Source organism: Ochotona princeps, chromosome 24, assembly GCF_030435755.1.
Source record: "Ochotona princeps isolate mOchPri1 chromosome 24, mOchPri1.hap1, whole genome shotgun sequence".
In the NCBI taxonomy this organism is placed as follows: domain Eukaryota; kingdom Metazoa; phylum Chordata; class Mammalia; order Lagomorpha; family Ochotonidae; genus Ochotona; species Ochotona princeps.
This window is the reverse complement of record NC_080855.1, coordinates 36,046,115-36,070,939: the sequence shown is the minus strand read 5'-3', so window position 1 is coordinate 36,070,939 and position 24,825 is coordinate 36,046,115. Positions and strand designations below refer to the sequence as shown.

Genomic DNA, 24,825 nt, shown 5'->3' with positions numbered 1-24,825 from the left:
TCTAGTCTGTCACACACCATATGTAGTCCACACCCTTGCTGAGGTACATTACAGCCATGTCCAGACCAGATTACAGCCCCCACTCTAACCTTACACTCACCAGCTATGACATTATTCAGCCTGGGCATCCCCTGAACTCTGCAACCAGGCTTGTTCCCAGGCACAGATGATGTGCATGGCACTGGTTGCTCTGGTTCAGCTTGTACTTTGCCTTCAGATGCCATAGCCTAGCCTGACTTGGCTGGCCCTACTCACAACTTTTGTAGGCAGTGCTGCATCCAGGCCTTACTTAGTCTATTCCCATCTCTTCCTCATGTAAACTGGTAGGTATAATAGTCAAGCCTGGCATGACCCAAACTACTGCATAGTTTTTGCACTTGTCATTTCGTTAAGGTTTGCTTGGCCCTGCCTGTTCCACAGCCTTTCAAAACCATTCCACACTTGTCATTGGGTGGAGCTACCATGCAAAGCATGGCCATTATCCAGACCTGAGACATGTGTTCACTAGCGAGAACTATGGCCCACCAGGGGAGTTTCCAAAGTTCTTCACCTTGTGCAATTCCAGACCTAGACCCCACACATGCCAGGTGGTATAGATCCATACCTGGCATAGCTTGCCCTTTCATCCTAGCCTTTTCATGAGCTGGTTAATGTTTTGGCCTGGTCTGCCCCATACCCTGTTTTGTGGTGCATGTACAGGTGCTGCAACTGGAACCTGCTGTGTCTGTTCCTACCCCCACTATCCATGAGTGCCGGCAGGTTTCATGGTCATGCCTAGCTCAGCCCAGCACTATCGCAAATCTTTGGCTAACCAGCAGTACTTGTGATTCCACAGGATTAGGCCCACATATCGCCCACAGAATCGACCCCTGGACCTGCTTCTCTATTGTGCTGGTGTCACGGGCCAGCCTAATGTTACCCTTCCCCTATGATGGCACTAACAGATACTGTGATCTAATCCTGCCAGGAAGGACCCTAGCCCTTGCTTTTGTGTGAGCTGGCATGTGGTGGTCAGCAGTGTTTCATGCTAACAAGCCCAACTCAGTTCTGCCATTTTGCAGTCCATCAGTCAGACCCAGACCTAGCCTCTCCCTCCATATGGTCAGCTCTCAAGTACAATGGTCTTGTTGCTGGGAGTTCTTCAGGAATCATTTCTTACTGCAACAAACTCCCTGAGTGGTCCTGCCTTCCCCATATCCCTTTACCCCTTTCCCTAATGAATCCACAATCATTGTGTCCATCAGTGCCTGTGTTCTCCAGCTCAACCTTTGCAAGCGTAGTGAGTGGTGTGCTGGTCCAGAGCTCTACCTGCCCACCAAAGTCCCAAGCTCCTGGTACATGTGCTAGCCTATTGCTTTACCCCTTTACCCACCCATAATTCATGCCTATTGAAGTATTCCAGGCCTGGTCAGCCAGCTCACCAGGGCAGCATGTTGCCCTGTGGCTCTGCCTGCCCCTATCCTCACCTCACCTGGCACCAAGAACATGAGGAATTCTCCAGGTTTGCTTGCCTGCTTAGATGTGAACTCTAAGGCCTTCATGTGCCCCGCTGTGATATGCCCTCCTCTCCCTACCAAGCCCATATCCTCAGACTCCCATGAGCTGTTACAGACCCCTCCCCATCCCCTCACCATCTCAGCAAAGGAATGTCAGTTTTAAAATTCTTTATCCCTCATTTCCTCAATGTATTCCTCAGTTTACTTCACAGTTGATAAAAATTTTTACTTCTTTTTGTGGGAGAGGCATTATAATATTCATTGTGCCTGTCTCTTCTTTTGCTCTTGGTCATTGCACTTCTGATTAGATTTCTCTTTGGTTGTTTTCTAAGTTGCGTCACCATGGGTCTACAGTTCATTTTAAGGAATGTGTTCAGTACCCTGTTCTTCGTTTGCAGTCACTTGTGCCATTCTATCCAGTGAGTTTCAGTCCAAGGCCCTTTCATTGCAAAATGGAGAAAAGGTCATTGATGGTCCATTCTAGCAATGGTCTCTGTATGTGGTTGTGCAATTGCTCAGTGTTTGTTCTGGAAAACTAAAGAAAATGCTGAGGGAATGCTTCCTTATTGAGAACGTTGAGGACTTTTACTGTCCTGATTCAGAGATTGTAATTGTGTCACATAAATTTTGCTTTTCATTATAATTTCTGTTTTTCTTTCTCCTGTAGCACTCTTTCCTTTCCTTACTCCAGTATGTGAAGCATTGAATATCAGTAGGTACCCCAGAGATGTTACAGATTTTTTGAAAACCTTTGTTGAAAAGATTAAAGAAGAACGTCTCAAAGATAACAAAAAGGTAAATCTGATGCTACTTGCATGAGGATGTTCTTTTTTCCCCAGGTTTTGGGGTTTCAGCCATATGATTGTTTTGAGATATAGCATTAAGATGATGACTCAGGCCACTCCAGGCAGACCTCTAGACTTGAGTGTGGTCTCCTCAAAGAGAAGCCACAGTGCTGAGCTCCGGCTGGACTTTGACTTAGAGTTATCTTGTCTTTGACCTCTCTTTCAGCACCGTGTGGACTTTCTACAACTCCTGATTAACTCCCAGAATTCCAAGGAAGTTGATTCCTACAAAGGTAACCAAGAATGCATGGGAAGCTCAGAGGGAGAAATGGCTGTGTCAGATGGTAGATTTATTTTCAGAATTCTGAAGAATTTCCATGTTGTCCTGTGTAATTGTTGCTGGAAATCTGAATTTTTCATGAGCTCCTAGGTGCAGTTCATCATTGGACTACATTCTAAATGCCACAATTTTATCTGTAGCCCCTTCTTGTCCCCTTAATTTAACTCACATATACGTAAGTGAAACATCCTTTAGTTTTTATACAGTAAAGTCTTATTATTTTACACTCAGTGTTTTCAAATATTTTAAGTAGAATTCAATGTATTCTCTATGTGTGGGAAGATGGCCGACCATAGAGAGCTGGTGTAGGGCCGAGTGGGAACAGAGGGTAATTAATCCAGCAGAGAAACAAACCAGAAGACGCAGAACTGTGGGGATAGGTGTAGGAAGGTCACTAGAGTTCGCTGAAGTAAGATCTACACAGCGTGGAGAGACAACCATAAAAAGGAAACAAGAGGAGACAGCACGCCATGAGAATTTTGATGAGTAGCGATCCCAGCCAGGGGGAAGGCAGCGGAATCTCAGCCGTTCCAGGGAGGACAAAGGTGGTTAGAAGGACAGGCGTTCACACCGACAGGGGCACCGACCACTGGAGTGCAGGAGACCCTAAAGGAGGCTACTGGATTAAACAAAGGGGGCATCAACCCATGAAGATAAGTGTGGGGGGGGTTGCCCAGAAACGTGCCTCTCAGCAGGTCAGCAGCTTTGAGAGACTGCAGAGGGGACTGGAGCTGCGCTCTGGGACCCGGTTACAGTAATCCCCAACTCAGCTCCAAATGGTTGACTAGCTGCAAGAGACTCCAGTGGAAACTGTTGCTGGGCTCAGCCTGAGCACTAGGAGCAGGGCAACACTTGGTAGAACCTCCCTGGACAGAGGTGCAGGCTGGTGAAAGCATGGCTACATGACTCCCATGGCTCTGCTCCCAACGGCGGAACACCTTTGAGAAAGTGCAAAAAAAAAAAAAAAAAAAAAAAAAGAGAAAGAAAAAAGAAAAGCCTTGAAAAGGGGGCAGGGCAGGACTGTGAACTCGAGTAGATCCCCTGCTGTGCTCAGCTCAGCAGGAGACCCCGAACTAAAGCCCGTTCTGCAGAACCCTAGGGCAAGTTCTCCCAGCCAATAGAAGCTGGAGGCTGCTAAGCAAAGCCTGCTGGCCTGGCAGCGGAGTCGCTGTAGTACATCTCCCAGTGGGACAACTCTTTTGAGTGGGAATTCCAGGGAGAAGAACTTGACGGATCTTTCCAACCCAGCCTAGGGTGTAGATTCCAAACCACAGGAGGCAAGGGCCCAGGATAGAGACCCCCACAGTGTGCAGCACAGGTCCCCAGCCCAAGAGGCAAGACAAGACTTTGCGGACCTGTGGCCTGAGGTGGCGCAGAGGCCCTGAGCCCAAGAGGCAAGACACAGCTCAGCAGAGTCAACTAACCCGGACGGAGGCGTGGAGCAGTGTGTCTCCCAGTGGGGCAACGACTTTGAGTGGGAGCTGCAGGGGGAAGGCCTGGCACTAGGGCTGGGACATAGAGCCTCCTGACTCAGCTCGGGGCTGAGGACCACAAACCCCGAGCAACATGCTGAGGGTATGTTGGAGCCTTTAATTGATCGGGTTGATAATCTGATGGTTCTGCCCTCGGACTGGTCAGGGTCTCCCCAGGAAGCTGAGGAACTAGATTGGACTATAAGGTGTTGGACTCTATGTTTAGTTTATGCTTGCAAAGAGGGAATCTCAACTGTACTTGATCAGTGGATATGCAACAAGCTGGAATATTCCACATGGGGGGAGGGCGGGGGGAGGGGTGGGGTGATTCCCAGTTCCAACGAAACTGTATCACATAATACAATGTAATCAATGAATAAAAAAAAATAAAATATATAAAAAAAGAATTCAATGTATTTTCCTTAAGGACAATGCTACCGCATATTATCCAAATGGTGTACTGGTTGCACTGTGCATGTGTGACAGGGAAGTTTTCTCCTAACATCACCTAACTGAATTGGTGATAAGGATAGTGTAATAAAGAGAGGATAGCAGTGCATGGGATAGGCTGGGATAAAGTGAACTCAAGGAAATATTTTTTTCCTGACTGTGTGAATAACATTCATCTGTTGACATTGAATTTCTTCTTTATTTTTTTTTTCTTTTTAAAAATGTCTATTGGAAATGCTAATCAGATTTACAGAGTAAAGGAAAGACAGAAAAGACTTGAACCACTGATTCACTCTCTAAGGGCCACAATGGCAATAGTTTAGCCAATCCTAAAATGAGAGTCAGGGGCTTTTTCATACTCTCCCATACAATTGCATAACCCTTACCTTTGATCCTACTCTGTTGCTTTCCCAGGCTGTAAGCAGGGAGCTAGATGGGAAGGAGAAAAGCTGGGATAAGTCCTGGCACCCATATGTGATGCTGGCAATGGGAGGTGAAGCATTAGCCAATTGAGCCAACCTGCTGGGTACTTACACATTTTTTTCCTACAAGAATTTTGAAACTTTTGTAATCTTTTTGTTCCTTTAAGTATTTATTTATTTAAAATAAGAATTAAAGTGGGAACCAGAGAGTGAGTATTCCTCCATCACTGGTTGATTCCACACATGGCTGCCATGGCTGGGGCTGGGCAGGGATAATCCAGGAACCTGGAAATCTCCTGTGCATGCTCAGGAGCCAAGTAGTGTAGCCATATATTTATTCCTTTCCAGAATCACTACCACAATGCTGAATTGGAATCAGGAACCTGGATGTGAATCCAGCAGTCAAATGCAATGCTGTCTCTGTAGGCAGTAGCTTAACTTGATGTACAATAACATCTGTTCATATATGGCTTTTTTCATCTACTATAGGGTGATACACAATGACCTACTTTGCTTAAAATGTTTTTCTTCTCTTGTTAGCTCTGACTGATACAGAATTGGTAGCTCAGTCAATTACTTTTCTTTTTGCTGGCTATGAGTCCACTAGCAATACTCTTTCTTTCATCATGTATTTATTGGCCACTCACCCTGATGTTCAGCAGAAACTGCAGCAGGAGGTTGATGCAGCTTTTTCCAAAAAGAAGGTGAGTGAATGAGTGGTACTTGGGATGGGTGCACTGTGGGGCAGGAGTAGTGTCTTGATAGAATGCCTCCAGAGCACTGTTCAGGGGACTGCTTGCAAAGTATGAAGTGAAGATACTTCATTTACAAGTAAAGGAATAATCTAAAGAGAAAAACTCATTTGGAAAAAGGGCTGAAGGTGCTACTCACAGAACTATAACAACTTGGTAAATCAGTGTTTGTCCTGCATGTCAGTTACAAGAATCCACAATGGCACCTAGAAGGAGTCTTTGTTACTCAAGTCTGTGGTCATTAGCTCTGCTTCCATTGGCTGAACTTAGTCTGGTTGGGCTGCTGGCTGAGTGAGGCTGGCCTGGGCTGTCCAGGACTGGCCTAGGGCGGAAGACTGTGTTCTGTTTCCTGCCATTCTCATCCTCCATTCACACCACCAGTGTTAAAGAAGACATGAGATGATCCAGAGTGTTTGCTGTCGATTGTGAAGGAGCCTGAAATCTAGCGTGACATGGCTGTTTGATGGCCAGATAGACATAGCCTTAAGCTATGCATGAGGGACTGTTCTAGAAATAATATGTGGAGTGAAAGTGTTTTCTTTTCTCTGTAGAACCTCACTTGACCTGAATTTATTGTCAGATTAATGTGTATATTAAAAAATAATGGGGGCCTAGTAGGACAATTTAGAAAAACTCTTTCTTTCTTTATTTATTTTGAAAGACAAATGCAGAGAAAGGAAAAATGAGAAGGAGGGATAGAGAGAGATTTCATGTTCTTGCCACTCTTTTATGTCCACAATGCCAAGTGTGACATCAAGATGAAGGCAAGAGTCAGAGTTGCTTATGATCTCCCTTAATGGTGACCGGGACAGAAAGTCCTGGAATGCACTGCGTTGCCATTTCCAGATCATTATCTGTGAGACGGATGAAAATGGAATAGATACCTCCTGACCCTCATGAGGGATGGTGTCATTGCAAGTGGTGGCTTCACCTGCTACATGCCAATTTTGGCCCTTTCTGATATTTTATATGGGGTCAAAGCAGTTTCTAACCAGAATTTTTGAGGAGAAAATTCTGAGGCAGGTTAAGGGATTCTTTGCTTTTAATGTTCCAGTTTGTTGGCAGTATTGTAGACTCTCTTTGAGAGGTGACTGCTACTTTGCATATTTTCTTTAAGCACAGTGTTCTACTCTGTTCATCTGTCTTTTTAACAATGATTTGTCATTTTTTGGGTTTTTTTTTTTCATTGAAAGTCAGATATACAGAGAGGAGCAGAGACAGAGGGAAGATCTTTCATCTGATGCTTGATTCTCCAAGTAGCTACAACAGCCAGAAATGAGCCAATCTGAAGCCAGGGGCTTCTTTTGGGTCTCCCATGCGGGTGCAGAGTACCAAGGCCTTGGGCTGTCCTCAACTGCTGTCCCAGGCCACAAGCAGGGAGCTGGATGGGAAGTGGGGCTGCCCTATTTAGATCCAGCACCCATAGAGGACCCCGGCACATGCAAGGCGAGTTCTTTAGCCATTAGGCAACCACACCATGCCCAATGTTTATCTCTTTTATACACATGAGGCAGCATGAGTGTTGTAAGGCCATGCGTATGTTTTCTGGGCCTGGTTAGGGGTTTGTCCTCAAAATCTCCTTGTTCACAACTACTTTCCACATCGGAATGCACTGTTCATTGAACAGGATGGAGGACACATTTGTTTTAATTTCAAATCTCATTTTGTCAAAATGTGTTTCTTTCTACCCAGACACTTGTCACATATGATGCTGTCATGCAGATGGAATATCTGGACATGGTGGTGAATGAATCATTCAGATTATACCCAGTTGGCAGCAGGTTTGAGAGGACATGCAAGAAAGACATTGAAATAAATGGGATATTCATTCCCAAAGGGACAATTGTGGCAATTCCGATGTATGTCCTCCACCGGAATCCGAAGTACTGGACAGAGCCTTGTGAATTCCGCCCTGAAAGGTACAGGATCCCTGGAAAGGGGAACCTATGTTGAAACAATCTGGCTCAAGCATATGTGGTAAATTTGTGTGAAGACAAGGAACTCATGAGAACAGAATCATTTGTGTCCGTTATTTTAGAAGCTTTTCTTATGGAAAAATAATGATTGTTTTCAAAATTGTCCAAAGTGGTAACTGGAGAAAGGGTACAATTTTCATCCTTGAATCCAAACCGTTGTTGCATCTGGTGAGCTTAAATTACACAGGAGGCTCTGAAAATGCTATGTAATTTTCTATTAGGGACTATTGATACAAATTTGGGTAATATTTGCATTTAGCTGTAATTTATTAACTGTAGTTTATTTTAAGTGCACAGGCTTTAAAAAATTCTTTCCAGTTTTCCTATGCTAATTACTTTGGCTGTGAAATGTCACAGTACTTATAGAAAAGCTTTCCACCTTGAATCTGGTGGCCTCTTCCTGTAAATCAATTGTAAAACCACAGTCTGTGCTAATGAGAAGTCCTCATCATGGATGGACAGAAGATTCAGTCAAGTCAGGAGAGTCTGGGTACCCTGATCCTGGTTCTACTTGCTATCTTCTGGCAACCCACACGCTTACTTAGTAGTGAGTGAACCCTTTTTTCACTGTGAAGTCACTGGGTCTCAAAGCTGTTTGCTATTCTTGGAATAGTAATATAGGCCAGGCTTTTGGACATTGTACACTTTGGAAATGGTTGCTCAGCTACCATTGTTGCTTTGGCAAGGAAAAATGAACACTGGCTGGCAAGTCAGAAGTCTTGGAATGAAGACATTTTTATCGCCAACAGATGGGCTTTCTGTTGACAGAAATTTTGTTGTGGGCATTTTGACCCTACTGATGGCACAGGGTGCTCATGTGGTAATTATAAGTCAAGTAAATTAGTGTTCATATAACCCTTTATTTTCAAAGCCATGAATTCTTTGTGTCCTGAGGCCAGGACTTCTACTTTCTGTAGCTTCATTCATGTTCAGTGATAAGTCCGTAGGGTTCTCTTCGATTGCTTTAGTCATCAACCCTTTTTTTCTTTTTTTTTCAGATTTTTAAAATTTATTTATATATTAGTCACCAACCTTTAAGTGTCAGTGCTTGGGCCAAACAATGAGAACATTGGATGTTATCAATGTTGAAGCTGGAGAATGTTTGAAATATTCCCATATGCAACAGAGAAATACAAGTCTATGGGGGCACTTCTACTGCAAGTGCATGGGCCTAATACTTGTACAAATACCCAGCACCTATGTCAGCTCTCTCATACACTACATTGCTCTGATGATATGCTATTGCGACTAAAATATTTACTGCCCTTCCTCTGTTGATAAGATATTTTGAGCAATGCAACCTATAGTGCTCCAGTGCATTGGCATAGAAGCTGAAGTCTTTGCCTTGCACGCACCGGGATTTCATGTGAGTGCTGGTTAATGTCTGGAATCCCTGCTTCCTATCTGGCTCCTTGCTAATGTCCAGGGAGGCAATCAAGGATGGACCAGGGCGTTGTGAACCTGCACTCGTGTGGAAGACTTAAAGGAGCCTTCTGGTTCCTGTCTTTGAATTGGCTCAGCTACAGCAATTGTGGCCACTTTGGGAGTGAAAGAGCAGATGGGGATCTTCCTCTCTGTCACTCCTCCTATATGTATATCTGACTTCCCAATAAAAATGATAGGTTAATCTTTAAAAAGAAAAAAATCTAGAAATCTAAGAATGTTGTACAAAACTGTAGCTCTATTTTAAAATCAAAGAACAATATTCCATGGTCATTTTCCCAATATAAACATTATCTTCTCAATACCATCAACTATCAGGAATTGCATGAATAAATGATAACTTTATACAAATAATTTATGGCCCGATTGAAGAGATATATATCACTGATGTCATTAAAGTATGATAGCATCAGATGTCGTGTCAGTATCTCACTTAAACAATTATGGCAAGAGAGAAGGAGTATGCTGGTGGGGAGTAATGTCAAAGAGTATTTTATGGAGAATTTGGAAAGAAACTAAGTATATAGATAAAGAGTGAAGTGAAAGGTGAAAGAGAATGAGGAGGAAGCAGGTGGGAAGGAGGCTGGAGAAGAGAGAAATTGGGGGTAGTTTTGTTTAGATGCTAAGAGTCATCATCTTCTTCCTTAGTTAACATATGTTCATTTGGTTGTCAGTTGAAGCAGGAACCTGCTTTTCCTTTCACCATCCTTACTTTCCATATGTGTTCCAAAATGTGAGCTCATCACCACCTTTAATGTAATTGTAAGGTGCAAAGGTAAGTGTCTTTTTAAACAGCACTCACATTATCTCACCAACAAGACAGAAAAGTCCTGTGTGGTGAGGGTAATTGCTAACTGGAACAGCTGTCCAATTTAGAACTCTTAAAGCTCAGTAACAGTAAGATTTGAATGGCCAATCCATAATCATTTCAAAGGTCCAATTGATAACTCAAACTAAGTGATTCTTGTGGTTCTACACATCACTAATGTGTGCTCATTTCTGCTGTGGAATCAGGTTCAATAAGAAAAACAAGGACAAAATCAATCCTTATGCATACCTTCCCTTTGGAGCTGGTCCTCGAAGTTGCATTGGCATGAGGTTTGCTCTCATAAATGTAAAACTTGCTCTCATCAGATTAATACAGAACTTCTCCTTCAAGCCTTGTGAGGAAACTCAGGTTAGTGTACTTCATGTAGTGAGAATCCTTTTCTGGCAACTTTCTAAAAAAACTAATGTTGTTGTGTTCGAATAGAATATTTTGTCATTACATCATTAGATTTGGTTCGGTTATTCCTACATCTCTGAATGCTTCCCTAAATCTATACTCTTGAGTGTCACTTTTGTCCTTGAATAAATCTTCAATAATGTGTTTTAGGGGGCTCATCCCACTGACAGCATGCAAAAAACATGTTTAAAGAATGATTTGACTTTGATTTGGAATTTACTTGAAACAATATTATCAAGAGATCTCTGTATTTCTCCAATGGATGTGTATAAATAGAATTTCAAATTTAAATATAATCACTTGTTATGTTCATAGTAAACAATGATCTTCTGCCTTCATGTACATTAATGTGAGAATTTATAGAACAGAATCAGTGAGAATCAATAGCTCATTATATTTGATCATCAGCATCACATGTTCAGGTTTGTTTAAGAACTTCAACGTGATGATCAAGATAGATGAGAACTAATCTGTGACTTTGCCTATGCCTTAGAAGGCAAATTAATTGTTATATTTTGATGTTCTGAAGTACATACTTTCGTAACCCTCAGGTGAATATTATCATTTTTACAATTACTTTTGATTTAGTGCTTTTAATTCCTCTCCCAGGATGTTTCAGTTTATAGCCCTCTTGATTCTGTCTTCAAATGCCATCTGTTAATGCCATGAAAATGCAGTAACAGAGGTTTGAACTACCATGTGATTGTGTGGAATAGCTGCTAAAAATCCCAGTTCCAGTGGTTGTCAGGAGCTGTCCAGTGTTCATCTATTTCCATCTTTCTCTGGATTTGGTGCTGTGACCAACTGTGGCAGAGCATCATTACAGAGTATGGGCACATTAATTCCTACCAGGGAAGGCCCTAAGGAACTTATGTCTAGAGTTTAAGTTGCATTTAATATTTATCTCCTTGACCTCAGTATGTTTTCTGTAGAGGAACCTAGGAGGGTAGAATTGGTCACCAACTGAAATTCAGTGTGCAAGTTTTTAAGTGTGTGAAGAAATGGAGTAATCACTTGGGAAAGCAGGTCTCTGCCACACGTGCTATGGGATGCCTCCTCCTTCGCAGGCTTCCAGTCATCTTCATACTGCTCTTCCTCATGTCTGTGAGGAGTTGATGCAGCTTGTCTTTACTGAGATGAGACCTACTGCCTGCTTTCCCACACTAAATGAATGGATCCCTGAGAATGACGTTAAGAGGATTCATGAAAGCTCTTCAGAACTTCAGAATTCCCGCATTTACAATTCATAGTACAGTTGGAAAACAAGAGGGAATGTTAGAAACAAAAAGCACATATTTTCTTTTGCATTAATAAATGCAATTGACTTTTCCATAAGGTCAGAATTATTTATACACTTGAAATATGTTATCCACTCAAGAGTAATTTACGTTTTAACATAGAAAAATTAACTTCATGAGACTTTTCTAAATGTGTCAACCATATGGTCAGGAATGATGTTAGCATTTTTCAGTATCATTATTCTTGTAGCTTTTCTGTTTTACTCCTGTTATTGATTGTGTTTAATTTTCTGTTCCTTTGTATGTTTACTTCATTGTTGCAGATGCCCCTTAAATTAACCACACAAGGAATCCTCAAGCCTGAGAAGCCCATTATTCTAAAGATTGTGTCAAGAAATTGAACTGTACATTGTGCTTGATTATCTGTGGAGTTCGTCTTTGCTGTTCATGAAAGATGTACACAAACCACCAGAGAGCTCAATGCATTTTCATAATAATGGTTGGAAATAATGTTGTAGCTAGCCTGTGGCACACAAGGAAGCATTGCAGGGAATGGGCACATACAACCATCTGTATGTGCAGAGTACTCTCTTTTGTGTAATAGAGAGGAGCTGACTAAATCAGTGCCAGATATGTAGATTCAAACACTCTGGTTCTTGTTGATCCTCTCTCTTCCTCTTCTTTTAGTCTTCTCATCACTTGCTTAGCTGGATCACACAATATAACATTCTTAGTAGTTTACCAATAATACTGAAAACAAAGATTTGAATAAATGAGGTCACCCTAGTAGTGACATTTGTACTTTTTCTTGCTTGTACTTACTAGAATAACCATTAAATATGCCAATTTCTTTAAATTTTTTTCTTCTAATACATTCTTGCTATTTAAATGGCAATCTATGGTACTGAATCAGTGAGAACCAATGGCTGACATTTTACAACCACATGAACACACTGTGTGATGCCACTTCAGGAATTCCAGATTGATTCTTAAGGTATATTACAGGGAGAGGATATTTAAACACTGTTCATCATCTTCCAGATCATATAAGGAACTCAACAGCAAACTCCAAGTACCTTGATCAAAAACTAAGAAATTAATAGAATAAAGAATATGAGTAGATTGTCAATATTTCAAGTCACCAGGCAATGCAAGTCAAAGCTACAATGGAAAGTAATCTCCTGCCAGTTATAATGGCTATTTTCAAGAAAATCTATAAAAATTGTTGTGAAGTTGTGGAGAAGAATTAGAAGAGTTAGTGTTTTTCAAGATTGGACAACAGGTCCCAAAATGGCTAAATGGAAGGTATAATTGTGAATGCTCCACATCACATTCTGCTGGGTGACTGCAGTTCATACTAACAGTTTTTTTGTTTGTTTTTAATAAAGAGCTAGAAGAGATTAAAGGCCCCAAGTGTAAAGCAGTGGTGTACAATGTCAGTGCTAATTAATCTGACTTGATCAATATATGCTGTATAGATGTATTGAGACATCAGAGTGTGGCTCATTATTATGTATCATTGATGTGTGCAAATCAAATCATTTCTTCCTAGAGTGCTCAATAAGTTTCATAAACAATGTGGTAAGTTCAATGTTCCAGATCAAATCCCTGGAGTTCACTGCTCACAGTGACTAGCTGGATTCTGGAGAGAAATTTCTGAGTTTCAGTCATTCCCATTATCAGCCTCAGAGATGTTGCCCTGTGAGTTGTGAAGAAGAGAATTTTATGGCAACACTCTTGACTACTTGTATTTCTGAACTGAAGAACTACCCCGACATCTTCTCCCCCCAATTGTCCCTTTCCTTTCCCAATCTCTGTGCCATGTGGCAGAGTTATGGGTTATCCCTTAAACGCATTTTGATGATTTTTCTCTTTCTGTGGACTCAGTGATCAGACAGAGAAATGCAGTGAGGGACTCTCCTGGTCTCATTGTGTTGATATCGATATTATTCAGGACACATACTTCTACCGTACAGACTCTTGGCATTGGGAAAGCAGCAGAAGGAAGGTCAGTGTCCCCTACCCTAGTCATTCTCTCCTGAGTCAGATCATAAAACGCTCCTGCTTGAGTGTGCCCCTTGTATTTTGAAAAATGAAGCATTGCTGTTCCCAATGACCAGGGACACAGAGGTGACTATGGTTAAATAGATTCTGCATGTTACATCCTCTTGCATTTCGTGTGTTTTTCTCCTGTGAATTTGTCTTTTCATAGAGAAGCATCAGATGTGAACCTGTTAGTGAGCCAATTCTGAATATAAAGTCCATCATTACTTCAAACTGGAAAGAGGAGACATTCACTCTGGTGGCAACAGTTGGGAACTGTGGTGAAGACAGTGAAAATAAGAATTGTTGCTGCATTGTTCTCACATCTCTGTGATGTATAGTCAGGAGCAGGCAAAATTCACATGTGCTCTTTTTATTTTAAGTCAAATTAGTAACAGAAAATCTTTAAACATGTGCTTTGACTTAGGTGCACATTTGGTATATACTGTACTTTTTTGTGTTCCCTGTTCTAGGGACAGGCATTATGTTTCTTTTGGTGTACTGTTGGATCCTAAGGAATTGAATAAAATTTTTTTTCCTCTCAGGGCATGCACAACAATGATTCTGTGTTTGCCGACACCCAACTGCAAACTGGAAATCCAATGATAAAACAGCGCAGAAATGTACTTTGTGTCCCTTGTACAAGTGATTTATTGCTTGTTATCAGTCCTAAAGAAATGCTTTGAGGCTTTTCCCTGTGTCTCTTTTTCATGGCTTTCTGTACAGAATTTCTTGGCCTAAGGAATTCCTGCTTCCATTTTGGGCATTGTTTTAAATTTTGTTTAATTTGAAATGAAGAGAGTGAGAATGAGTGAAAGACCCCAGACCCCCTCCACTCTGCCTTCCCCTGTTCATGTGAGCAAGATCCCAGGCTGACTCTTCTAGCTCCCATGTTAGTCCACAGGTCACCCAAGGCTGCCTAGGAGATTCAAGGGTGAAACCAAGCTGCCCCCAGGCACTGTATGGCCAGAAGCAAATCTTCCATCCTCTACTATGTTTCCATTTGTTCTCTGCAGGCTCCAGTGTAAGGCATATCCTCCATATGCATCTGAATATACTGTCCACCGCTCCTTCAAAACCACTAAAGAGGCCCAGATCTGACACATACATTCCATGTTCAGACCATGGAACCTGCAATTTACTCCATGCTTGGAGCTTTTTAGCCAGCACTTCAGTTGGGGGGATTCCAAAAGAAACTTTATCTGAGGTAATCCCAGACCCAATTGCCAATACAGGATCTGGCACAGTCTGTCATCCAAATCAACCTATGCACAAAGCGTTAATGCCAATGGCTGGGTCAGTTGTCTCAAATCCTGTCTTCTGAGCAAATTAATGTGTGTTGCAGCTTAGCCACATCCTTTTCACCACACACATTTAGCATTCATGCAAACCAATGGGAGCTGCAGCCTAGTCAGAGTGAGGTAGAATAACCACTACCAGGCCCAGCTTTGTATAGCTTCGCACCTGTTTTGGCCTTTGACTTTGGGTTTGGGTGTCACAGCCAGGCCTGATCTTGCCTGCAACCAGTCCTGACACTTGCAGGCAGGTGCTGCAATCTGGCCCTGCTCAGTCTGCTCCCATCCCTGGCTCATGTAAAGCAGTAGGTGTGACACCTTAGCACAGCATGAGTCACATTCCAGCCTGGTTTCTGCACTCACCAGTGGGCTAAGGTTTGCTCAGCCAGCCTATTCCACCCACATCCAAAACCAACCCACAAACTTGCCAGTGGATGGAACTATCTTGCCTAGGCTGCCCAACCCAGACCTGGACCACCTGTTCACCAGTGGATGCTTTGAGCTACCAATGGAGTTTCCCAAGTTCTCCCATTTAGCCTGCTCCTAGACATCTCACACATACCAGAGGGTATTAGGCCCTTGCCTAGATATCTGGCGGCCTACCCTCACCATAGCCTTGTATGAGCTAGGGGATGTTGTATCCCAGTCTGCTCTACATCCTCTTTTATTGTGTTCATGTGGGTGCTGCAGTCTGGACCTGCTTAGCCTGAGCCTATTCACAGAACCCCAGTGTTGGCAGGTTCCATGGTCATGCCTATCTCAATCCCTCACCTCCCAAACTCTTAAACTAGCCAGTGGGACTTGTAATTCCACAAGGCTAGACCCACATATCCCCTAAAGAATCTACCCCTGAACCTGATTATCTTGCATGCTGGTTTGTGTCATGGGCCAGCCTAATGTGACCTATCACCTGTTCTGACACTCACTGTCAGATCCTGGGATATAGGCCTTGCAGACATGCAACAAGCCCTAGCTGTTTTTTAAATTTATTAATTGCATTGTGTTAGGTGACACAGTTTTATAGGCACTGGGATTCACCCCAACCCTCCCCTGACCTTCCCCCGTGATGGATTCCTCTCTTGTTGCATAACCACAATTCAAGTTCAGTTGAGATTCCTTCATTGCAAGCATATACCAAGCATAGAGTCCAGCATCTTATTGTCCAGTCAAGTTCAATGGCTTCTTGGGGAGACCTTGTCTGGTCTGAAGGTAGAGCCAACTGAGTAAAATCCTGATCAATTAGAAGCTCCAACATAACATCAGCAATAATTTATAATGTTATGGAATTAATTGACATCGTATTGAGCAACCAATATGTTAAAAATAAATGCAAGTTCTTAACCGCATCCTGTGACTATTTCATTGACATTTCAATCTTAGTTTAAATGCAGCTGGGTTCTATACATCTTAAAATAGCTATAGATTATTGTTCAGCTGTCTTCTGTCTGTTTTCATTATAATATTTATTTATTTATTTTTTAAAGATTTATTTTTTATTACAGTCAGAAATACACAGAGGAGGAGAGACAGAGAGGAAGATCCTCCGTCCGATGATTCACTCCCCAAGTGAGCAGCAACGGGCCGGTGCGCGCCAATCTGATGCAGGGAACCAGGAACCACCTCCGGGTGTCCCACCTGGGTGTAGGATCCCAAAGCCTTGGGCCGTCCTCAACTGCTTTCCCAGGCCACAAGCAGGGAGCTGGATGGGAAGTGGGGCCGACAGGACTAGAACCGGTGACCATATGGGATGCTGGGGCATTCAAGGTGAGGACCTTAGCGGCTAGGCCACGCCGCCAGGCCCAATATTTTTTATTTTTTTAAGATTTATTTATTTGATTACAAAGTCAGATATACAGAGAGGAGAGACAGAAAGGAAGATCTTTCATCTGATGTTTCACTCCCCAAATGAGCCGCAGTGGCCAGTGGGCGCCGATCCGATGCCGGGAACCAGGAACCTCTTCCGGGTCTCCCATGTGGGTTCAGGGTCCCAAAGCTTTGGGCCATCCTCGACTGCTTTCCCAGGCCACAAGCAGGGAGCTGGATGGGAAGTGGAGCTGCTGGGACTAGAACCGGCACCCATATGCTATCACAGGGCATTCAAGGCGAGGACTTTAGCAGCTAGGCCATGCTGCCGGGCCAATCATTATAATATTTAGCCTTTTATAGCATTGAGACATAATTTTGCTGAACTTGGGATTTTTTTCGAATATTCCAGACTGGCTAATAACTCCAAGGAGACATTTGTCAACAGTTTAGGTGCAGAACAATTACAGCAGAGGTATGCAGAGAAATCCTCAATATCCTAGTGAGGAGTAACTAATATTTCATGTCTCCCTCACACCTAGTAGGGTGATGGAACATTACTCCGCTCTCCTGCACTGTTATGAAATAATATAGGGTATTAAAAAGTATATTAGGTTGTGCAATTCTTTGATGTAGATCATAAGCAGTCTGACTTCCCAAAGTCTTATTGCATGTGCGATAGGCGATAGGCTGTTTAACGTAGAGATAATATTACGTTTTATACGTACTATTTTACATACTGACATCATTTCATCTTAAATTAAGGCAAACATGTGGTATCTGACCTTTGAGATTGACTCATTTCCCTTGGCATTATGGTTTCCAGTTGGCCCCATTTGGCCACAAAGAATTGCATTTTGCGTTTTTTAAATAGCTGAGTAGTATTTCCTGGAGTAAATAAACCTCAGCTTTCTTATCCAGTCTTCTGGAGAAGGTCATTTGGGTAACTTCTATGTTTTTTCAATTACTGATTGTGCTGCTTTGAACATGGGGGTGCATGTTGGTTTCTATGTAACATTTTGGATATATTCCTAGGAGTGCTATTGCTGGATCATATGTTATGCAGATTTTGAGTTGTTTGAGTGTTCTCCATACTGATTTCCATAGAGGTTGTACCGAACTGCAACTCCACCAGCAGTGAAGAACGGTACCCTTTTCTCTGCATCCTCACCAGCAAGTGTTGTTGGTGGTTTCCCTGTATGTGGGCCAATTTTACTGGTGTTAGGTGGTACCTCATTGATGTCTTAATTTGGATTTCCCTTATTGCCAGTGAACTTGAGCATTTTTTCACGTTTGTTTTCCATTTGGATTTGTTCCTTTGTGAAATGTCTGCTCATTTCCCATGTCCATTTCTTGAGTGGTTTGTTTATTTTGGCAGTTTGGTTGTTTTGTAGTTCTTTGTATATTCTGGAGATTAACCCTGTATCACTTATGTAGTGAGCAAAGATCTTCTCCCATTCTGTGGGTTGCTTTTATGCTTTGTTGATTGTTTCCCTTGCTGTACAAAAGCTTCTTAGTTTGATGAGGTCACATTTGCTTATTTTGGTCTTGATTTCTATTGCTTTTGGTGTCCTTGTAAGGAAGTTGGGACCTACTCCTAACTCTTGCAGGGTGTTTCCAAAATTTTCTTCCAAAAGTTTGAAGGTTTCTGGATGTAGGTTGAGGTCTTTTATCCATTTAGATTTGATCTTAGCATATGGTGAGAGACGTGGGTCTATCTTCTTTTTTCTACAGGCTATTAACCAGTTGTCCCAACAGCATTTATTGAAAAGACCTTCCCATTTGCTTGGATTGTCGTCTGGTTTTTGTCAAAGACTATTTGGCTATATCTGCGTCAGTTCCCATCTCTTGTTTCTATTCTGCTCCGTTGCTCCTCCTCACTATCTCTGGGCCAGTTCCAGGCTGTTTTGCTAACCACCACCCTGTAGTATGTCCAGAGGTCCAGAACTGGTATTCCTCCTGTTAGCTTTCTCTTCTTCAGGATGTTTCTAGCTATTCGTTTTTTTTTTTTTTTTTCCAGATGAACCTTTGGATCATTGTTTCCAGTTCCCTGAAGAATGTTTTGGATACTTTGATTGGGATTGCATTGAATGTATATATTGCTTTAGGCAGTATACATATTTTAATGATATTGATTTTACCTATCCAGGAGCATGGGATGCTACTCCATCTTTTGAGTTCTTGTTCAATCTCTGTTTTAAGTAGTTTGTAGTTTTCTTGAAAAGGTCTCCTACATTTTTGGTTAGATTGATTCCTAGATGTTTCATACTCTTCTCTGTTATTTTGAATGGTATCTTGCTGGTTAGATCTTTTTCCAACTTGGGGCTGTTTGCATGCACTATGGCTGTTGATTCTTGTTCATTAATTATGTACCCTGCCACTCTACCAAACTCTTACATAAGTTGTAGCAGTCTCTGTGTTAAGGCTCTTGGCTCTTCTATATAAAGAATCATGTCATCTGCATATAGTGAAAACTTGACTTATTCGTTTTCTATTTGAATTCCTTTGATTTCTTTTTCTTGTCTTATGGCTTCAGCAAGGACCTCTATGAATATGTTCAACAGGAATGGAGAAAGTGGACATCTCTGTCTTGTTCCAAATCTCAGTGGGAAGGGATCAAGTGTTTCTCCATTCAGTATGATGCTGGCATTGGGTTTTTCATATATTGCTTTGATTATGTTGTGGATTGTTCCTTCTATGCCTACCTTGGTTAGGGTTTTTAGCATGAAGTGGTGTTGGATTTTGTCGAAAGCTTTTTCTGCATCTATCGATAGTATTATTTGATTTTTTAAAAAGATTTTATTATTATTGGAAAGCTGGATATACACAGAGGAGGAGAGACAGAGCGGAAGATCTTCCATCTAATGTTTCACTCCCCAAGTGAGCCACAATGGGGCGGTGCGTGCCGATCCAATGCCGGGAACCAGGAACTTCTTCCGGGTCTCCCACGTGGGTGCAGGGTCCCAAAGCCTTGGGCTGTCCTCAAATGCTTTCCCAGGCCACAAGCAGGAAGCTGGATGGGATCGGAGCTGCCCGGATTAGAACCGGCGACCACATGAGATCCCGGGGTGTTCAAGGCGAGGATTTTAGCCGCTAGGCCATGCCACCAGGCCCTATTATTTGATTTTTGTTCTTCAGTTTTTGGATGTGGTGTATCATATTTATGGATTTCTGACTGTTGAACCATCCCTGCATTCCTGGGATGAATCTTACTTGATCCAGGTGAATGATTTCTCCGATGTTTTTTTGAATTCTATTGGCTAGGATTTTGTTGAGAATCTTAGCATCAATGTTCATCAGAGAGATAGGTCTGTGGTTTTCTTTCTCTGTTGACTATCTGGTTTTGGAATAAGTATATATTGGCTTCATAGAATGAGTTTGGAAGGGTTGCTTTCTTTTCTATTGTTTTGAAGAGCTTGTAGAGGATTGGGGTTAATTCTGTTTGGAATGTTTTATAGAATTCTGTAGTGAAACCGTCTGGTCCTGGGCTTTTCTTTGTTGGGAGATCTTTAAGCACTGATTCAATTTCTGCTTTGGTTATGAGTTTGTTCAGGTCGTTTGTTGCCTCTGGGCTAAGTTTTGGTAGATAGTAGAAGTCTAAGAACTTTTCCATTTCTTGGTGGTCTTCTGATTTGTTGGAGTACAGTGCTTTGTAGTAATATTTAATTATGTTATTAACGGTTGCAGTGTCTGTTGTTATGTGGCCTTTTTCATCCTTGATACTGTTAATTCTGTCTTTCCTTTGTTTTTTCTTTGTCAGTCAGGCCCGTGGGGTGTCTATTTTGATTATCTTCTCAAAAAATCAGCTATTTGATTCGTTGATTTTGTGTATAGACTTTTATTTCTATTTGATTTATTTCCTCCCTTGTTTTGATGATTTCTTGTTTCCTTTTGTGTGTGGGGCCCTTCTGCTGCTGTTTTTCAAATTCCTGGAGGTACATGTTTAATTCCTTTATTTGAAGCCTTTCTTGGACCTTGACATGAGCTCCAAATGCGATAGGTTTACCCTGTGGCAATGCTTTGATGGTGTCCCACAAGTTTTGGAATGTTGTATCAGAGTTTTCATTGATTTCCATATATATATATATTTTTTTTTTTACCAGTTTAGAGCTTTTTAATTAAAATTTCAATTAAAAACATGAACAATGACTCACAGATTTTTTTCAAGTGTCACTGATGCTATTGAAAGACAATATCCATTTTCAAGTGATGACATATTTTATATAAATACTATGTGTGCAGAAAGGTGTGTATATATGTATTTGTTCATACACAGGCAAGTTTTTACAAAGGTGTTACTTAAAAGGAAAGTGACAGGATCCCTTTCAGCATCATGGTGTTAAATTCCAGCCGCTGTTCAGTACTACACTATCCAATAAGATTTTTTTGTTTTTTTATTAATTATTTTGCATTATGTGACAGTTTCATAGGCTCTGGGAATCCCTCCACCCCTCCCCCTCCCCTCCCCCCTGGTGGATTCCTCCACCTTGATGCAGTATTACAGTTCAAATTCCATCAAGATTCTTTCCTTGCAAACATATACCAAGCATAGAGTCCAGCTACTTATTGTCCAGATGTGTTGATCAGTTTCTTGGGGAGACCATTTCTTGTCCGAAGTTAGAGCTGGTAGAATATCATCCCAGGCAATTAACAGGCCCAATATAACATCAACAGCAATTTGCAACATTATGCAATTGACATGGTTTTGAGTAACCAGTATGTTAAAAAAAAAAAAAAAGTTCTTCACCACAACCTATGATTAGTTTATTGACATTCCAATTTTAGTTTATATACAGGACCGGCTGCTATATACCTTAAAATGGCTATAAGGTACCATTCAGCTGTCTCGTGTCTATTTCATTTTAGTATTTAGCCATTTGCTGTGTTGAAGTATAATTTTGCTGATCTTGGCAGATTTTAGGATAATCTAGACTGGCTTGTAACTCTAACAAGACATCTGTCGACAATTAAGGTGCAGAACATTTTTTTGGGGGGGGTATGCAGGAAAATCCTCAACACCACGGTGAGGAGTAACTAATATTTGTGTCCCACCCAGCGAGGCATGAGCCAATCCACGCCAGCTCTTTCCTGTCAGATTCCAAGCTCTACTTTTTGTTGTCTATTTATTTCAGTTTTTTTTTAGTTTGTATGATTGTTTGATTGGTTTGAGGGGTTTTCGGAGCAATCCTGATGGTCATTGCAAGGGAGGGTGGGGGTCCAGAGGTGGAACCAGGCTCGGACCAGAGAAAGCACTCCTCCCTGGTCCCGAAGGACATTTATTGTTCTTCTGTTTCTGCGGACCACTCAGGGCTTCTGGTTGTCTTTCCGATGACGTTGGTTTCTGCGCGGTAGTGTTTGTACTTGTTCCATCCCCTGTGGAAGCTCCGGTTGGGGGTGGGTGACCTCAGAGTACTCGGCCTCCGAGGGCATCCAATTCCCTGTGGCCTCCTTGGCAGTTGGGATATAGTCCTTGTTGCTCGTATTAATAGTTTGTGGTGAAGGTCTGAGAGTCTTCATGGTTGGGATCCAAGCTTCCTCCTTACCACCTGCTCCATCTGAAGTGCCCCCCTACCCCACGCACATGACCTCCTGTTAAGAGGTTGTCAAGATCGCACCTGATTCCCCCCTCATGCATTGCTATAGTAGTTTTACTATTGTTTAGTGCCGCTTTGAGTCTGTTGTCTACGAATTACCAGATTTGATCTTGATAGACTATATTGTACTTTTTCTTCACTCTTTTTATGGTCCTGAAAGACTTCCCTGCACTCCCTCCCCATCACAGATTAACATAGGGTATTGAGGGTATAGTAGGTTTTAGAGTTTTTCGATGTAGATCTTAAGTATTCTGACATTAATTGTTGGTTTATAGATTATATCGCATTATCTTATTGCATTGGATACAGGTTGTTAGAGATTACACTAATATTACAATATACAGGTGCTATCATTCAAGTTGTCATCTTTTCATCTCAGATTAGGGCAAACATGTGGTATTTAACCTTTAAGGATTGGTTCATTTCTCTTAGCATGATGGATTCCAGTTGGGCCCATTTGGCCACAAAGAACTGCATTTTGCTTTTTATAATAGCTGAGTAGTATTCCGGAAAAAATAGCCGACCATGGAGGGTTGATGTAAGGGGGAAGGCAGAGAGAGAGGCAAAAAGTGCCAGAAGAATGAGCAAGTATAGTTAGAAATAGTATAAGCAGGTGTGTGAACCTCCCAGAACACTACGGAATCAGCAAGATCCATGCAATCTGGAGAATCAACCAAAAATAACAACAAAAAACCAAGGCAGCGCTCGGCGGTTCGGCTTAGTGGCGCAGCGGCTCAAAAAGGGTTAGTTAAGAACCCAGCAGGGGAAAGTCCGGCGGAAATTTTAACCAGAGGATACATAGGCAACTTTAGGAAATCGTTGCACAAAGCCCCTCCAGTGGTGGCTAGAAACTGCAGGAGTGCTGAAACCTCTAGCACTGGTCGAGATATTAATAACCTTGGCGGGACTCAGGCAAAGACGGGGATGGCTACCTGACACACACTCCCCCATAACCAAATGCCACGGTACCGGGAGGGTGCTAGGACCCTGAAGTGCAGTAGCCAGCAGCTGCGGCAGCGAGGGTGAAATCCCCAGGATCACAGCTAATCTAAATTCTGGGCCAACCCAGTCCAGGGGAAAGAGGCGGTGGAGTGGGTCCGCCAGATCCGTGCCTCAGATAAAAAAAAAAAAAAAAAAAAAAACAACCAAAGAGACAAGACCCGGACGGGCGCCTAGGCACTGAAACCTGAGGCCCTGAAACCTGAAACCCTGAAGGGAAACAAAAAAACAAAAACTCCCTGGTCCAGAAGGAAAACAAAAACCTAGGCCAGTAAGACTGCAGGCCACCCACTAGGTGGCAACAGAGGACAAGGGTGAGAATCCAGTAACACCTTGGGCCACAAGTATGAGATGCAATAAGAGAATTAGTGAAGTAGAAACAGCTAGCCCCACCCCAAAAAGCCACCATAAAGTCTGGTCAATCGCAGAGATTACAGATGAAGAAAACGATGGGATGAGCTCAAAGATTTCAAAAACCACATAATCACAGAAACAAAATTACTCAAAAACGAGATCCTAGACTTGAAGCACAAAGTTGAGAGCTTAGCCAACACAATTACAGCAGTAGAAGACAGGATATCCGACTTGGAAGATTCCCAGAATGAAAGCAGGCAGATTGTTAACCAACTAGAGTCACAACTACACAAAGCAACCAAGATGATCCAGGAGATGAACGACAACATCAAGAAGTCAAATATCAGAATCATGGGGCTCCCAGAAGGAGTGGAAAGAGAGACAGGCATACAACCAGTATTTGAGGAAATTATGCAGGAGAACTTCCAAAATACCTGCAACATGAATCCAATCCAAATTCAGGAAGGCCAGAGGACTCCCCACAGGGTGGACCCAAAACGATCTTCCCCAAGACTCGTGGTAATCAAGTTACCCTCCAATGAATACAAAGAAAGAATCCTAAGGTTAGCACGAACTAAAGAGAAGCTTACATTTAGGGGCAAGACCATCAGAATCACTGCCGACTTCTCAGAACAGATGCTCCAGGCAAGAAGGGAGTGGAACAAAATCTTTCAAGTACTGAAAGAGAACAACTGTCAACCAAGAATACTCTTAACCAGCAAAGATTTCATTTGTATACGAGAACGAAACTAGATGCTTCCACAGCAAAGAGAAATTAGAATATGCCAACACAAAACCAACTCTACAAAATCTCCTTAAAAAAAGCGCTACTCCCAGAGAAAAAGGAAGCAAGCCATAAGCAAGGGTGGCAATCTGGGAGAGCTCAATAAAATCCATCGACAGAAACGACAATCAATTACCAACAACCTCAAAAACACAGGCATATGGCATGGTTTCCATATATTTTTTGATCTCATCTTTATTAATTTCTTCTCTGACCCATTGTTCGTTAAATAGCATATTGTTCAACCTCCAAGAGTTTCTGTATATTCTGGGGCATTTTAAATAGTTGATTTTCAGTTTCATTCCATGATAGTCTGAGAGGGTACATGATATGTTTCATATCTTGTTGAAGTTA

The 24,825-nt window shown here is 42.1% G+C and overlaps 1 protein-coding gene across 1 annotated transcript in view; it reads left to right on the top strand.

The window, feature by feature from the left end:
• The window catches only part of LOC131483194 (cytochrome P450 3A6-like), a 64,457-nt gene extending 52,457 nt beyond the window's left edge, over nt 1–12,000 (top strand). Inside the window, exons 8-13 of the mRNA XM_058680549.1 lie at nt 2,164–2,291; nt 2,508–2,574; nt 5,506–5,669; nt 7,410–7,636; nt 10,151–10,313; nt 11,923–12,000. Of these exons, the coding sequence (XP_058536532.1) occupies nt 2,164–2,291; nt 2,508–2,574; nt 5,506–5,669; nt 7,410–7,636; nt 10,151–10,313; nt 11,923–12,000 (827 nt within the window). The remainder of the gene's footprint in view (nt 1–2,163; nt 2,292–2,507; nt 2,575–5,505; nt 5,670–7,409; nt 7,637–10,150; nt 10,314–11,922) is intronic.
• The last annotated feature ends 12,825 nt before the right edge of the window (nt 12,001–24,825 follow it).